The 17526-nt window shown below is 47.7% G+C and overlaps 1 protein-coding gene across 4 annotated transcripts in view; it reads left to right on the top strand.

Moving 5' to 3' along the window:
* The window catches only part of SNX25 (sorting nexin 25), a 217410-nt gene that overhangs the window by 162746 nt on the left and 37138 nt on the right, over window positions 1-17526 (top strand). For all 4 annotated transcript variants that reach the window (XM_068278701.1, XM_068278698.1, XM_068278697.1 and 1 more), the window contains one exon: window positions 10193-10357. In XM_068278701.1, coding sequence (XP_068134802.1) covers window positions 10193-10357 — 165 coding nt within the window. The remainder of the gene's footprint in view (window positions 1-10192; window positions 10358-17526) is intronic.

The raw sequence follows: 17526 nt of genomic DNA, 5'->3' as shown, positions 1-17526 counted from the left end.
TATGATTACTGTATATACTTGGGGGGATAAGCCCTCAGTAGCATATGCCAACCCACCAAAGTGTCGCCATCACCCCCAATGCAGATCGTACATTCGCCCGGGCCAGTGCAGAGTGCACCAGGGAGTGTGCTGAAGAAAGTATAGTTATTTGTCCTTGTTTCGGTTTATATCCCATTATTGTGTTACGTGCAGCGTCTAAACTCGCTACTAGAGCTGCAGGCGCCCTGTCATGTGACCGCAGACGTGAAGCTCTAGTGGTGAATTCAGAAGCTGCATGAGACTCTAGAGGATGCAAGCCGGGGTGAGGACAGGTAGCTATACCTTCTGCAAGGAATATGCTTGGAAGAACAAGCCCAATATGGTGTAGTATTGTTAAGTTGGTTGTGGTTAAAAGCAAAATATTTAGATATACTCACAAAAATGGGTTACCCATAGGCAACCACTTCAAGTGCAGGTGGGGAGTATTAGAACCTGACCCCACTCAGGTTTTTAAGATGTCGCTCTCTGTAGATAGGAAACGGGGTAGCACCCCTCCACCAAGGGTGGACTCAAGATTTCAGCAAGGCTTGGTGTACAGAGGCGCCAGAGTAGAATAAAAACGTTTAAAAACAGTCTAAAAGAGGGGGATGTTCAGGTGGACTTACCTCCCTCAAAAATATAAAACAATTGAGTCACAATATATCAATACAAAATTTTTTTTAACTGAACTCTACTTAGTGCAATGCGTTTCGCAGGTGTGGTCTTGCTTCATCAAGCAAACAGGAGTATAACTATAAAACAAACAGAAATATATACAAACGTAATGACCCATAGAAATAGCTTAAAATAAAGGCACAGTTTAGAAACATGAGAAGACATGATAAAATTGTAACATTTTTGGTCGCAGTGTAGTAAAAACTCGCTCTGTCTAATAAATTGCATCTAATTGATCATAAAATATGCAAAAGAATCCAAAGTGTACACAAAAGTTAATAAATATCCATAGTTGTCAATTGATATTATGATTATTATTATTTAGTATTTATATAGCGCCGACATATTACGCAGCGCTGTACAGTGTATATATATTGTCTTGTCACTAACTGTCCCTCAAAGGAGCTCACAATCTAATCCCTACCATTGCCATATGTCTATATTATGTAGTGTAAGTACTGCAGTTTAGGGCCAATTTTGAGGGGGAGCCAATTAACTTATCTGTATGTTTTTGGAATGTGGGAGGAAACTGTGGTGCCCGGAGGAAACCCACGCAGACACGGAGAGAACATACAAACTCTTTGCTGATAGTGGGTTTCCTCCGGGCACTCCGGTTTCCTCCCACATTCCAAAAACATACGGATAAGTTAATTGGCTCCCCCTAAAAAATTGGCCCTAGACTACAGTACTTACACTACATAATATAGACATATGGCAATAGTAGGGATTAGATTGTGAGCTCCTTTGAGGGACAGTTAGTGACAAGATATATATAGACACTGTACAGCGCTGCGAAATATGTCGGCGCTATATAAATACTAAATAATAATAATAATAAGCAGAGCCCCCTGTGACGCCGGGCGACGCCCAGTCGTCCGAGGATTCGCGGCCGATTGTCCGATCGCAACCGTGATCGGAAAACTGACATTCTTTATTTTTAAATAGAAGTTTTTCCTTCCTGCCTTCCCCCCCTTTTGCCATGAGGGCTGAATGGGCCTGCGTTAGCATATTGCTAAAGCAACCTGGTTTAGCAAGAAATCCTTTTAAGGCTCCCGGAAAAGCTCTGGTGACACTAATGTGCTAATTGGGCAGAGCTGAAATACCAACAGAGTCTATTCAACAGGGGAAGCTAGCACAGCATGAGGTCTATTGACACCTACATTCCTCCCAGTCTTGACGGCACCGACTAGACTGAGTATGGAATGCATGGTGTTGATAACTTTGTCACATTTTGCAAATACCATCCATGGGAGGAATATGAAAATTACATAATTTTGTTTCCCTAATTCTGTAGAATATGGTGATACTAGACATAGCCAGGTAACCCGAGCAGGGGCTGAGATATGAATAATGGGGTCCCCGTGCGCCCCAAATATTGCAAGTTTGATGTCCTATGAACGTGTATTCTCAGCCCAATCTGAATATGAAATCGGTTTGCATGTGCGACAAAACCCCGGCGGGGTATGAAATTGGACATATTTTGTGGATGGCTGGAAGTTCCTCCCCTGAGAACTCACTGCCTGACACGCCCCTGGGCTGAGCTTGAGACTCCGCCCAGAAATGTCAGTGCTCAAAACTGATTGCATGAGGACCCCCAGCCAATTCCCCCACTTTCCATCATACCGAAAAGACTGCCACTGCTTGGGGAAATAGCAGTGGCCATCTTGCAGGCGGAGCAACGGCCATGTGGTTCGGCCATATTGCGAACTAACTGCAACAAAGGAACTTTGTCTTTTCCCGAACGGACTTTCCACAGAATCATAAGTATTCGTTCTTTTTATCCCTTTTTCTTTTATGTACTGTGTTATCACTGTCTCTCATCGTTTAATTGTTCACGATTGTCTGTATATATTAATTATTTATATTGTAACAAATAAAGGCTTTTTAAAAGGTCTTTACCTCTCAGTAAAACCTTCTATTCAGTATACACAGACGAGACCTAAACTTCCGAAGGGACGCTACTGTTTTGATAGATAGATAGGAATTGCACAGTTTTAACCGGTTGTTTGTTTCACAGGTCTATAGCCAGTTAGCAGTTTTCTCTGGGCTGATAGAAAACAGAGATGGTGGCAAATCTACCCCTGGGTTGGAGTAAAAGTGTATTTTCGTAACCTCACAGGCTCCCTACTGCGTCGTGACGCTCAAACTCCGCCAATTCTACGCAGATTGCGTCCATAGCTCTCAATCTGTGTGCTAGAATCGGATCGGACGGTTTTGCGTGTTCACGGCCAGTGGGGCTCCTGTGACAGTGGTCGGCAGCGTTTGGGATCTGTGTGTGCTGATAGTATCTCAGGTAGGGCTATCGAATTAGCCCTATCGAGAAACGAACTAATTCGTTGGTAGTGACTGAGTGCAATATATTTTTCATATATACAGAGAGACTGTGTAACCAGTACCCCTCCCCTAAGTTTTCTTTTATTTGGCATGGAAATGTCCGGGAATTACAAGGTCATGGTCCTATCCGACCTGCAGAGTCTGTGCGAGGCGAGAGGCATGGACATCCGCGGCAAGAAACAGCAGGACCTGATAACGGACTTGTACCGATGGGATAGCCAGAATCTGCGGACGCTGGAGGTGTCCACTGTGGAGGACACCGGCTCATCTAACGCAAGTCGAGGGGAACCAGAGACTGAAGATCCTGTGCGTACCGAGGTTGAGCAACCCGCGGGCAATGCGGCAACAGATACGCAGGAGGCTGTCAGTGTGATCCCCGACCCCAGAACCCCTGAAAGTACTCGCCTGGAACCGGCCAGTACTGGACTGTCCAGTTATGTTGATCCAGTAATGCAGCAGGCATTGCAAAAGCTGATGGAAACTGATGTGGACAAGTACCTGCAGTACATGGCGGAGCAAAAGCGAGAGGAACGCCAATCTGCAGAGGCGCGGGAGAGACGACAGCATGAGCTGAACATGGCGAAAGTGCAGCAAGCCAGCCGGAGTTCAACGCCCAGCCTCCCTGCTGAAGGGACTGCCGCTCCAGTAAGTGCAAAATTTAAATTTGCTATTATCGAAAAAGACACTGACATTGACTTGTTTTTGAGGTCTTTCGAAAAGGCCTGCCGTCAGTATCGTCTGTCCCAAGACCAGTGGGCCAGACATCTGACACCCTTGCTGCGCTACAAAGCGCTTGATGCTTTCTCAGAGCTGCCTGTGGAAAAGGACAATGATTATACCGCTATAAAGGAGGCTATAATCACTAAGTACCAGCTGACGCCAGAAGCCTACCGGAAAAGGTTCAGGTCCTGGCAGAAAAAATCTACTGATTCTTATCAAGATGTGGTCAGCAGTCTGCTCACCACACTCCGCCAGTGGACGCTAGGCCTCACTAAAGGGTCTTACGGTGTCCTGGAGGACTTAATCGTCCTGGAGCAGTTTCTGAACATTTGCCCGGCTGATGTACGCCAGTTTGTGCTGGAGCGCCGACCGGCGTCAGCGACGGTCGCTGCAGACCTCGCTGAGACCTTTGCAACGACCAGGGTGCCGGAGACCCGCAGGACTGCCCCATCTAGCTGGAGAGGAGGTCAGTCCCACAATTTTGCAGACTCTCCTACCTCTGTGAGCCGTGCGCCCCAGAGGCCATCCAGCGCAGCTGCTGCGTCCAGGCCTGCAGTAACAGAGGGCATCACCTGTCACTTTTGCCGCAAGCCCGGACACATGAAGTTTAACTGCCCGGAGCGGAGGCAGACAGCGCCAGCTCCTGCACCACCTACACCTCGCCCACGGCAACTGCCGCCAGCCAGCGCACCCCAGCCGGGAGCACCCAACAACGTCATGTTCGCAGGTGGGAGAGGGATCCACTCCGCTACGAGCAACCACCAGCTGGTTACAGTGAACGACCAGCTTGTTACCGGTTTCCGCGACACTGGAGCGGATGTCACCCTGGTGCGTGCGCACCTGGTCCCGACGGAAAATACCCTCCCTGACAAATACCTTACCCTCACTGGAGTGGGGGGCACTCTTTCTCGCATTCCCCAGGCTCGGGTGTCCATCGATTGGGGGGTGGGGGTTCAAGAGAAGGTTGTTGGGGTCCTGGACCAACTGCCGGTCCCAGTTTTGTTGGGGACCGACCTGGGCAAGCTTGTGTCCTATTATGAACCTGCCCCAAGCCCCTCAGACTGCCAGGAGGGAGACGGACTCTCCGCCCACACTAAGGTACTTTGCACCAAGGGGCAAGAACAGGGGGGAGGTGGGTTGAATGTGCCCAGTCCAGGGGTACCGAGTCCAATAGTACCTGTGTCACAGGTACCTGTGTTTGATATACCGATTGTTTGTGATGAAAATGTTGTTGTACCTGTCACTGTAATTCATGCATGCAGCCAGGATGTGAGTAATGCCAGTATGTGCCAGTCTGAAGGTGTACCTGTACTGGCAGTAACACGCAGCCGCGCTGCTCAGAACCTGGGCTCAGAGCAGGTGGAAGAGGTTCCGGCCTCCTCCCCCTCCTCTGACCACAGGGATGGTAGCCTTCAGCCACTAACTGCATATGCCACGGGCCAGCTGGCTGGAGAGCGGTCATTTGATGTGGGTGACAAGGTATATGCCCTTCTTCCCGTGAGGCAGAACAAGCTGCAAGCAGCCTGGGAGGGGCCTTTTACTGTAGTGCAGCGGTTAAACCCTCTGACGTATCTAGTGAACATGGGGGGCAGGAAGCAGAAGAGCTTTCATGTAAACATGCTGAAGGCCCACCATGACAGGACCCAGTATGCGCTGCCAGTGTGCAGCCGGTTAGAGCAGGGAGAGGCAGACCCCCTGTTAGACCTGCTGGCTGACGTACGAGATGTGGACGGCGACCTAAACGTCAATCCACAGCTCGCCTCAGCCCAGCAAGAGCAGTTACAGAAGGTGCTGGGCCAGTACCAGCACACCTTCTCCGGTATCCCGGGGCGGACCAGTATGGCGGTGCATGGGGTAGATACAGGTACCCATCCCCCCATAAGGCAGTCCGCTTACCGTGTCTCTCCCGAGGTACAGGCGGACATGCAGAAGGAGGTGAGGGAGATGCTGGAGTTAGGGGTGGTTCAAAAGTCCAGTAGTGCCTGGGCAGCCCCTGTTGTCCTGGTCCCCAAGAAGGACCAGACAACTCGGTTCTGCGTGGACTACAGGAAGTTGAACGCCATCACCACTACAGACGCCTACCCCATGCCTCGCATCGATGAGTTGTTGGATACGCTGGCGTCCGCCAGGTACCTATCAATCATGGATCTGAGCCGGGGGTACTGGCAGATACCACTTGCACCTGACGCGAGGCAGAAGTCGGCCTTCATCACCCCTTTTGGCCTCTTCGAGTTCACGATGATGCCCTTTGGGATGAAGAACGCTCCTGCCACGTTTCAGCGGGCCGTAAACGACCTGCTGGAGGGACTGCAAGGGTTCGCTGTAGCGTACTTGGATGACATTGCGGTGTTCAGCCCCACCTGGGAGGAACACCTCAAACACCTGTCCCAGGTACTAGAGAGGCTGGCCGCAGCCAATCTGACAGTTAAGCCGAGTAAGTGTCAGATTGGTATGACCGAGGTGCAGTACTTAGGTCACCGGGTGGGGGGTAACACCCTGAAACCTGACACGGGAAAGGTGGACGCCATCCTGGCATGGCCTCGACCTATCACGAAAAAGCAGGTCCAGGCGTTCCTGGGGACCGCCGGCTACTATAGGAAATTTGTTCCCGCCTATAGTACACTGGCGAAGCCCCTGACCGATGCCACTAGCAAGAAGCACCCCAAGGTTGTTAGCTGGACCCCCGCTTGCGAGAATGCCTTCCAGGCCTTGAAGCAGGCCCTCGCAAGCGCCCCTGTGCTTCAGGCCCCAGACTTCAGTCGTCGGTTTGTGGTGCAAACCGATGCCTCTGACTACGGTCTCGGCGCAGTCCTCAGCCAGGTGGATGGAAAGGGGGATGAACACCCTATCCTCTACCTGAGCCGGAAGCTCCTGCCCCGAGAGGTAGCCTACTCCACAACTGAAAAGGAGTGCCTGGCGATCGTGTGGGCCCTACAGAAACTGCAGTCGTATCTGTACGGCCGCTCCTTCATGATCATCACTGATCACAATCCCCTGAGTTGGCTAAACCGTACTGCTGGAACCAACGGCAAGCTCCTACGGTGGAGCCTGTCATTGCAGCAGTACGACTTTACGATCCAACACAAAGCAGGCAGCCGACACCAGAACGCTGATGGGCTGTCGCGGTGTCAGGGGGAACCCGACCCAACAGCGCCAATAGCTGCTACGGAAGGCGTCCTGTTGACACCTCCCTGAGCAGAGCTCGGGAAGGGGGAGGTGTGACGCCGGGCGACGCCCAGTCGTCCGAGGATTCGCGGCCGATTGTCCGATCGCAACCGTGATCGGAAAACTGACATTCTTTATTTTTAAATAGAAGTTTTTCCTTCCTGCCTTCCCCCCCTTTTGCCATGAGGGCTGAATGGGCCTGCGTTAGCATATTGCTAAAGCAACCTGGTTTAGCAAGAAATCCTTTTAAGGCTCCCGGAAAAGCTCTGGTGACACTAATGTGCTAATTGGGCAGAGCTGAAATACCAACAGAGTCTATTCAACAGGGGAAGCTAGCACAGCATGAGGTCTATTGACACCTACATTCCTCCCAGTCTTGACGGCACCGACTAGACTGAGTATGGAATGCATGGTGTTGATAACTTTGTCACATTTTGCAAATACCATCCATGGGAGGAATATGAAAATTACATAATTTTGTTTCCCTAATTCTGTAGAATATGGTGATACTAGACATAGCCAGGTAACCCGAGCAGGGGCTGAGATATGAATAATGGGGTCCCCGTGCGCCCCAAATATTGCAAGTTTGATGTCCTATGAACGTGTATTCTCAGCCCAATCTGAATATGAAATCGGTTTGCATGTGCGACAAAACCCCGGCGGGGTATGAAATTGGACATATTTTGTGGATGGCTGGAAGTTCCTCCCCTGAGAACTCACTGCCTGACACGCCCCTGGGCTGAGCTTGAGACTCCGCCCAGAAATGTCAGTGCTCAAAACTGATTGCATGAGGACCCCCAGCCAATTCCCCCACTTTCCATCATACCGAAAAGACTGCCACTGCTTGGGGAAATAGCAGTGGCCATCTTGCAGGCGGAGCAACGGCCATGTGGTTCGGCCATATTGCGAACTAACTGCAACAAAGGAACTTTGTCTTTTCCCGAACGGACTTTCCACAGAATCATAAGTATTCGTTCTTTTTATCCCTTTTTCTTTTATGTACTGTGTTATCACTGTCTCTCATCGTTTAATTGTTCACGATTGTCTGTATATATTAATTATTTATATTGTAACAAATAAAGGCTTTTTAAAAGGTCTTTACCTCTCAGTAAAACCTTCTATTCAGTATACACAGACGAGACCTAAACTTCCGAAGGGACGCTACTGTTTTGATAGATAGATAGGAATTGCACAGTTTTAACCGGTTGTTTGTTTCACAGGTCTATAGCCAGTTAGCAGTTTTCTCTGGGCTGATAGAAAACAGAGATGGTGGCAAATCTACCCCTGGGTTGGAGTAAAAGTGTATTTTCGTAACCTCACAGGCTCCCTACTGCGTCGTGACGCTCAAACTCCGCCAATTCTACGCAGATTGCGTCCATAGCTCTCAATCTGTGTGCTAGAATCGGATCGGACGGTTTTGCGTGTTCACGGCCAGTGGGGCTCTTGTGACACCCCCTCGCACATCTACACAGAGGTGCTCACTTTTGTATTTAGACCCATTGAGGTAAGTCACTCTTGCTGAGGTGCTGAATTTTATTATATCAGTTTAGACTGTTAGTAATTCTTCTTGCAAGTAAGCTCTAGGGCCATAAAATAGTACTATATGTTATACTTACTAAACTGACTATCCTTAAGGCTGCTTACACACCAAGACGTTACAGGCGCACGTTAGTGCGCCTGTAACGCTCCCCCAACGCACAGCAATGTAACACAAGTGGGCTGTTCACACAGCCCACGTTGCGTTACATGTAACGCTGCACGTTCTGTGCAAAGTGCAGCATGCTACGGCATTGGAGCGGCTATAGCCGCGTTAGACTGTTTGCACATGCGCAGTGGGGGGCGGAGAGGAGGCGGGGAGAGCCAGCTACAGTAGCCGCGCACATGGCTACTTAATATTCACTGCACTGGCGGGCGCTGATTGGCCGGCGGGACCACGTGATGCGGAGTGTCTCGCTCCGCATCACGTGGTCCCGCTGGCCAATCAGCGCCACTCTGGGAGACATTATAGGACTCGAGCCGCCTAACGCGGCTCACTCTACCGTCGGCTCTTGCAGCACCATACGTTGTGTTAGGTGCACGTTATGCGACCTTAACGTGCCACCTAATGCAACGTCTTGGTGTGCAAGAAGCCTTAATCTAGAAGCTGATGAACCTTAGCATATCAATTGACAACTATGGATATTTATTAACTTTTGTGTACACTTTGGATTCTTTTGCATATTTTATGATCAATTAGATGCAATTTTTAGACAGAGTGAGTTTTTACTACACTGCGACCAAAAATGTTAAAATTGTATCATGTCTTATGTTTTTAAACTGCGCCTTTATTTTAAGCTGTTTCTATGGGTCATTATGTTTGTATATATTTCTGTGTGTTTTATAGTTATACTCCTGTTTGCCTGATGAAGCAGGACCACACCGGCGAAACGCGTTGCACTAAGTGGAGTTCAGTAAAAAAAAAAAAATTTGTATTGATATATTGTGACTCAATTGAGTTTTATATTTTTGAGGAAGGTAAGTCCACCTGAACATCCCCCTCTTTTAGACTGTTTTTAAACGTTTTTATTCTACTCTGGCGCTTCTGCAAGGAGATTAACCAGGTATGCATAGCGTTTTCAGTTTTTCTTCCACTCGGGTTTGCTATAATTATTGGTAATATTACCAAGTGCTGTGTAACTACGGCACTAATTCATGAAGCTACGGTAAGGGCCCGTTTCCACTAGAAGCACCCCGGGTGTCCTGAACCCAATGCATGGCAATGGAACAGTTTCCATTGCGTGCAGAGTGATCCGAGAATTTCCATTGCGTGCAGAGTGATCTGAGAATCTGCCGCATGCTGCAGATTCTCTCACTGCCACATCCACACGCCGTCCCTTCCATACACATCCGTATTGGGCGATGCGGAGGTGATATGTGGTTAGGTAGCCGCACTCGCATCACTTGTTAGTGGCAATGGGCCCTAAGATTGCCATGCACAGGCTGCACACTGCATTTTACCTTTACTATTGATGACAAGGTAGAGCACAGTGACTAATTAGCTAGGATACTAGGGTATCCTAGCAACACTCTTGTTACTTGGGTAATGCAGGTCATAGTAATTAGGCAACGCAAGCTATGCTGTGATCAGTAGTAATGGTGAAATTGCTGTCCGCTACCTGTGCATGGCAATCTTATGATAGATCCATGAATCAGGGCCTAGAATATTATGGACTTTAATACTTCAGTTGTGTAACAGTACAATGCAGGAGTTGCTGATGTAACGATTGTTTCTCTGCTCCAGAATCAGATATGTGAAGGTGGGGAGGAAATCCTCGATGAGTGCGCTAGTGGCATTAGCGAACAGGCCAGCTATGCAGTCAACAAACTACGGCAACTGACAGAGAAACTGGAGTACAAGAGACAAGCCCTCAGCTCCATCATCAACGCCCCTAAGCCTGACAAAAAGGTAATCAGAAAGGGATGCTAATGACATTACCATATATCTGGAATAAAATGAGACTTCAGACAGGAAATACTCTGTTTTATGTGGTCCTTTCACTTTTCTACACATACTAAAATAAAAATGTTTTAGTTTGACTGCACTATGCTTCTGAGAACATTATGCACTTTGTTTAGAGACAAGGACTGAAAAACAATGTGCCAGTACTGCAGGACATTGTTCACATAAATATTTAACGGGAATCTTACCCAAGAGAGATATGGATGTTTTAAACAATAACAGTTGCCTGGCAGTCTTGCTGATCTCTTTGGCTGCAGTAGTGGCTGAATCACACACCTGAAACAAGCATGCAGCTAATCCAGTCTGACTTCAGTCAGAGCACCTGATCTGCATGCTTGTTCAGGGGCTGTGGCTAAAAGTATTAGAGACACAGGATCAGCAGGAGAGTCAGGCAACTGGTATTGTTTTAAAAAGAAAAATCCATATCCTTCTCAGTTTAGGTTCCCTTTAACCACTTTGCATCCAGACCTTGTTTTCCCCTAATGGACCAGAGCGGTTTTGACGCTTTAGCGGTGTCCCTTTTTAATCAGCTCTGTACTCGTGCCACTTAAATGATCTATATATTTATTTTTTTTCAAGACAAACTAAGCTTTCATTGGGGGGGTATTTGGTACCAAGTAAAATGTTCCTCTCTATGCATTTTAATGGGAAAAAGTGGGGAAAAATGCATTCTTTCTCAATTTTGACCAATTTCTGTTTAAAGATAAAAAGTGCTATTGACCTAAAAACTGTGCTACCAGTTAGTCGCCCCAGTATAGATATCCAGATGTGTCCCTAGTATCAGCCCCCCAGAATAGCCAGATGTGTCCCCTGTGTTTGCCACCCCCAGAATAGATTGACAGACGCACCCCCAGGAATAGTGCCCCTCTTTATAGCCAGATGTGTCCCCGGTATCAGGATTACTCCATTATAGCCAGATGTACCCCCAGGATTAGCTCTTCCCTCCCCCCCTCCCCATTATAGCTAAATGTGCTCCTAGTATTTGGTTATGCCCCCCCCCCCCAGGTGCCCAGATGTGCCAAATTATTAAAGGAAACCTTAACTGAGAGGGATATGGATGTTTCCTTTTAAACAATACCAGTTGCCTGGCAGTCCTACTGATCTCTTTGGCTACAGTAGTGGGTGAATCACACACCTGAAACAAGCATGCAGCTAATCCAGTCTGACTTCAGTCAGAGTACCTTATCTGCATGCTTGTTGAGGGGCTGTGGCTGAAAGTATTAGATACACAGGATCAGCTGGAGAGTCAGGCAACTGGTATTATTTTAAAAGGAAAAATTCATATCCTTCTCAGTTTAGGTTCCCTTTAAATCCCTCCTCCCCTTAATCAGATGCCCCCCCCCAGTAAATATGTACCCCCCTTTTTACATATCTTACCCCCCCATTATTGATAGCCAGATGACTTTCCCCCCCATCAGGCAGCCCCCTCCTTGCACAAATTAAAAAAAATCCTCCAGCAAGCAACCTCACTCACCTTACCTCATTCCTGCGACTAGCCTGAAGTCTGAGCATCCGATCACCGCTCTGCAGTCAGCTGCGTAATGCCGGTTACCTGGGTCCCGGCTTGATGACGTCATCAAGCCAGGACCCGGGTAGTCGGCAATACGCGGCTGAACGCAGAGCGGGGAAGGCTCGGGCTTCAGGATAGTCGCAGTAAGGAGGTAAGGTGAGTGAAGCTGCTTGCTGGAGGTTTTTTTTTTTTTTTGAATGATTTCTGCATGGAGGGGGACAGATGAAGGATCGCTGCAGTTGACTACTGCAGCGATCGTTCATGGGAGGGGGGGTGGACTAATAGGCTACAAGGGAACATGTTCCATTTTACCAATTAGTAATGCAGCTGACAGTGCCGGGGGTGCGCTCTGAAGCGCACCTGGTCGTGCACAGCAGGGCTGCAAAGTTAGTCAATATATCTACGTCATGGTGGCTTGGAGGGTTTCCACAGATGACACAGATATACTGTACCAGTGGAGAAAGTGGTTAAATAAACAAACTTTTTTGCTCTTAGGTCTGTCAGGGTAAGTGAGAGGAAAGTGAATGTTCAGCTTTAAAATACACTGCTCAAAACCATAAAGTGAACACTTTAACTTGCAGTTACATTGTGTTGTTAATCACACTTCTGTGAAATCAAAATGTCCTTTTAGGTAGCAACACTGAATGACAATCAATTTCACATGCTGTTGTACAAATGGAATAGACCAGCGTTTCCCAACCGCTGTGCCGCGGCACACTAGTGTGCCGCGGCATGTTGCCTGGTGTGCCGTGCGTTCCTACTGTATGTAGAACGCAGGAGGGGGAAAGCAGCGCTAGAAGGAGGGGCAGTGGAGGCAGCGGTGGGGGGAAATATCCCCCCCTCCCTCACCTGGGACCCCTCCTTCTGCCTCTCTCCCCCTCCATTTATGGGTGGCAAGTGCGGGGTCGGCGGCGGGGAGGCACGCGGAGAATTACTCACCACTTCCGCGTTCCAAGCGCCGGCAGCGTCATGTCGTCAGATCTCCGCCTTCAATGCCGCCCACTGTGCTTCCGCTAATCAGGAAGCACAGTGGGCGGCATTGAAGGCGGAGATCTGACGACATGACGCTGCCGGCGCTTGGAACGCAGAAGTGGTAAGTCTGCGCATGTCTCCCCGCCGCCGAGCCGCCCTGCACTTGCCACCGATAAATGGAGGGGGAGAGAGGCAGAAGGAGGGGTCCCAGGTGAGGGAGGGGGGGATATTTCCCCCCTCCCCACCGCTGCCTCCACTGCCCCTCCTTCTAGCGCTGCTTCCCCCCTCCTGGGCATCTATACTGGGGGCAACTGTTCTAGCTATACTGGGGGCAACTAAACTAGTTATACTGGGGGCAACTAAACTAGCTATACTGGGGGCAATTAAACTAGCTATACTGGGGGCAATTAAACTAGCTATACTGGGGGCAACTAAACTAGCTACACTGGGGGCAACTAAACTAGCTACACTGGGGGCAACTAAACTAGCTACACTGGGGGCAACTAAACTAGCTACACTGGGGGCAACTAAACTAGCTACACTGGGGGCAATTAAACTAGCTATACTGGGGGCAATTAAACTAGCTATACTGGGGGCAATTAAACTAGCTATACTGGGGGCAACTAAACTAGCTACACTGGGGGCAACTATACTAGCTATACTGGGGCACTACCTACCTATACTGGGCACTATGCTAGCTATGCTGTGCACTATACTAGCTATACTGGGCACCATACTAGCTATCTGGGCACTATACTAGCTATCTGGGCACTATAGTAGCTATACCGGGCACTACCTACCTATACTGGGGCACTACCTATCCATACTGGGACTATACTAGCTATACTGGGGTAACTATACTAACCATACTGGGGCAACTAAACTCCCTATACTGGGGCAACTATGCTAGCTATGCAGCCGCACCCCAGCCCCCCCCCCCCCCCCCCCCCCCCCCCCCATAGCCTGCTACACACGGCACTGTCCACTAGTTCGCGCAAACACCCGCGCGCCCCCCGCCGTTCCCCGGAGAAAAATATGGTCAGAAAGTGTTCCCCGGGCCGGAAAAGGTTGGGAGCCACTGGAATAGACAACAGGTGGAAATTTTAGGCAATTAGCAAGACATCCCCAATAAAGTTGTGGTTCTGCAGGAGGTGACCACAGACCACTTCTCAGTTCCAATGCTTTCTGACTGATGTTTTGGTCACTTTAGTGCTTTCACTCTAGTGATAGCATGAGATGGAGTCTACAACCCACACAAGTGGCTCAGATAGTGCAGCTCATCCAGGATGGCACATCAGTGCGAGCTGTGGCAAGGTTTGCTGTGTCTGTCAGCATAGCATCTAGAGCATGGAGGCGCTACCAGGAGACAGGCATGTACATGAGGAGACGTGGAGAATGCCGTAGGAGGACAGCACAGCAGCAGGAGGGGCACTGCCAGAGCCCTGCAAAATGACCCCCAGCAGGCCACAAATGTACATGTATCTGCTCAAATGGTCAGAAACACTCTACAGCCCAACACCATGCAATACATTTGGCATTTGCCAGAGAACACCAAGACAAACTCTCCACTGGCGTCCTGTGCTCTTCACAGATTAAAGCAGGTTCACACTGACCACATGTGACAGACGTGACAAAGTCTGGAGATGCCATGGAGAAGTTCTGCTGCCTGCAACATCCTCCATCTTGACCGCTTTGGTAGTGGGTCAGTAGTGGTGTGGGGTGGCATTTCTTTTGGGGGGGGGGGGGGGGGCGCACAGCCCTCCATGTGTTCACTAGAGGTAGCCTGGCTGCCAGTGCCATTAGGTACTTAGATGAGATCCTCAGACTCCTTGTGACACCATAAGCTGGTGTGGTTGGCCCTGAGTTCCTCCTAATGCAATGCAGTTTCTGCAAGATAAAGGCATTGTTGCTATGGACAAGCCTACCCGTTCCCCAGAGCTGAATCCAATTTAGCACATCTGGGACATCATGTCTCACTCCTTCCAACAACACCATGTTGCACCACAGACTGTCCAGGAGTTGGTGGATTCTTTAGTACAGGTCTGAGAGGAGATCCTTCAGGAGACCATTTGCAACATCATCAGGAGCATGACCAGGTGTTGTAGAGGTCATACAGGCATGTGGAGGCCACACAAACTACTGAGCCTAATTTTGTCTTGTTTTAAGGACATTACATCAGTTAGATCAGCCTGTAGTGGTTTTTTTTTCCACTTTAATTTTGAGTATGTAGCCAGTTCTTGACCTCCATGGGTTGATAAACTTGATTTGCATTGAGACTTTTGTGTGGTTGTCGGCACATTCAACTATGTCGAGAACAAAGTATTTAAAAAGAATATTTCATTAATTCAGATCTAGGATGTCTTATTTTTGTGTTCCCTAGGTCTTTGCACTCCATACATGAGAATACTCAAGCTGCTTGGGGTGACACAAAACCACTAGGAGAGTATTAGGGACCGAAAAGTCCTCCTGCTAAAAAGCATTGCTTAGTGTGGTTCTGTAAAATGTAAAACTATGTGCGTGCTATACACCAGCTGTTCTGGATGTAAGCCTGGCTTCAGTGGCATAAAGAGATCATTTGCATATTTAGTAGTGGGTAACCACAGAGGTTCACTTAAAGCTGAATGATCTCAAAATCATTCTGTTTTAAGAAGGCAAACCACACTAAGCACTCTGTACATAGAAAGATTATTATTTAAAAATGTGGTCCAGCCATATACAGTAATGACAATAATAAAGAAAAGCTTTAGAATATTTTACTATTTTCTAGAAAATAATTTTCCTTTATTTGAGTATCTACCCTCGCTGTGTTTGTAGCTAGGACAGAGATGTACATGATTAGATGGATAAAATGCTAAGTGGATTAGTATTATTTGGTGTCATGGAAACAGCAGGCTTGAGGCCTGCTAATGAAAGGCTAATTAGGCATATTTTTGGAAAGCATGTTTCCATAGCTATTGAATAAGTGCTTTGATTATTGTATGCATGAAATATGTGTTGTGCTGGAAGATGCTTTAATCTGTCAGGAGTGGTGAGATGTATTCCCCTGAGGACCCCAGAGCTTTGTCCATCAGCATGTGCCTTTCTGTACTTCCTCCACAAGCAAGAGAAGTACTGTACATGCCTGATAACTGGGAAGCATGTTTTAGGGAACATCGTGAAAGTCCCCTTTCAGTTAGACAGCAATCTCACAGTTAAAGGTTATGCAATGTAGGCAGATGTATGCAAATTGCTAGATGTTTGTGCATACTGTATTTCCTCCGATCTTCACCATTCCGTTTCATTCTGGAGTGCTGGAAATGCTCCTTGTTGTAGGAAGCAGAATTTGCATGTGACACTTTGATATTGAGTAATTTTTTTCCCTTTGTTTGAGTCCTTTACTGCTGACTTGTTTTCCTGTACAAGATCATATGCAGTTAGTAAGGTAGACTTGCACTACACAGTATTATTAATACTGTATGTGTTAGTCGGTATTAGAGATGGTCAGTAGAGATGTCAGTCTTTCTAAGTTGATACACTTTTTATACTACTTTTTGCAAATTTAAATGGATCAGTCAACATGAGCAGCTGGTTTACAGATGGATGAACTTTACCGAAAGATAGCACGGGGGGGGGGGGGGGGGGGGGGGAGAATCAATACATTGGGAAGTGAGAAGTTAAAAAATAGAAGATAGATGAAGAAATGATTGCTACTCGCCATGTAATTCGCTCATGTTCATCGGTCCATCATGAGCCTGCATGTCATCATCTTTACTACTGGCAGACAAGGAGCGAACAATGTGGATCCTGCAATCCCTGTACGTAACCTGCCCAATAAAAAGGCAATCGATTCTGTTTGCATTTCTCTTAGAAAATAGGGAAGAGGGGTAATTTTAGATGGCCAGTCATGCCAGAGGCGGATATAGGCCCGTGCAGGCCGTGCAGCCGCACAGGGGCCCCATGTCCTCTAGGGCCCATGCAATTGCATCAGTTAGGCCTGATTATCCTCTAGGTTTTTCTCCATGTATTTCTCGAGTGAAACAGCGATAACTTGTGCTCCAGTCAAATACATGTTTAATACAGTGCCTACAGAATGTGACTAGGTTCATGTACTTTTATCAGCATTGTTCGGATCCAACCATGATATGACCACGCCCACTCACATGTGGCCTCTTCCTTCATTCCGCACAGGGGCCCATCGTTGGCTTTGTCCGCCACTGAGTCATGCTTTGATTCTATCAAGGGTTTTTGAGATACTGTATTAGGGATCTTAAACGGTGTGTTGAACTTTTATATCCTTTATAGACAATTCTCATTGTGAGAAGCCAGAATTACTGGCATATCAAAATGGGAGACCCCTGCTGGTTGCAAATAGCAGGTACAAATATTATTGTGTGTAATTTCATATTCAACTCAATAAAAAGGTATTTTTAGTGCTGAATATAATAAATTAAAATATTAGCAAACAGTGACCATAGACTCCCTTTGAGAATCTAAAAGGCACATAAAACTTAGACAGGATGTAAGTTCAACATTCCTGGAAAACATTATGCTTTTATGATCTATAACAGGAAAGTACTTTGCATTAGACTTGCTTCCAAAACTCCCGACTTATTCTTCTCTGAATTTCTGATGTATTTTTCCATTCTTGGTTAAT

The sequence above is a fragment of the Hyperolius riggenbachi genome, chromosome 1 (genome assembly GCF_040937935.1).
Source record: "Hyperolius riggenbachi isolate aHypRig1 chromosome 1, aHypRig1.pri, whole genome shotgun sequence".
Classification (NCBI taxonomy): Eukaryota; Metazoa; Chordata; class Amphibia; order Anura; family Hyperoliidae; genus Hyperolius; species Hyperolius riggenbachi.
This window is presented reverse-complemented; position numbering and strand designations above follow the sequence as displayed.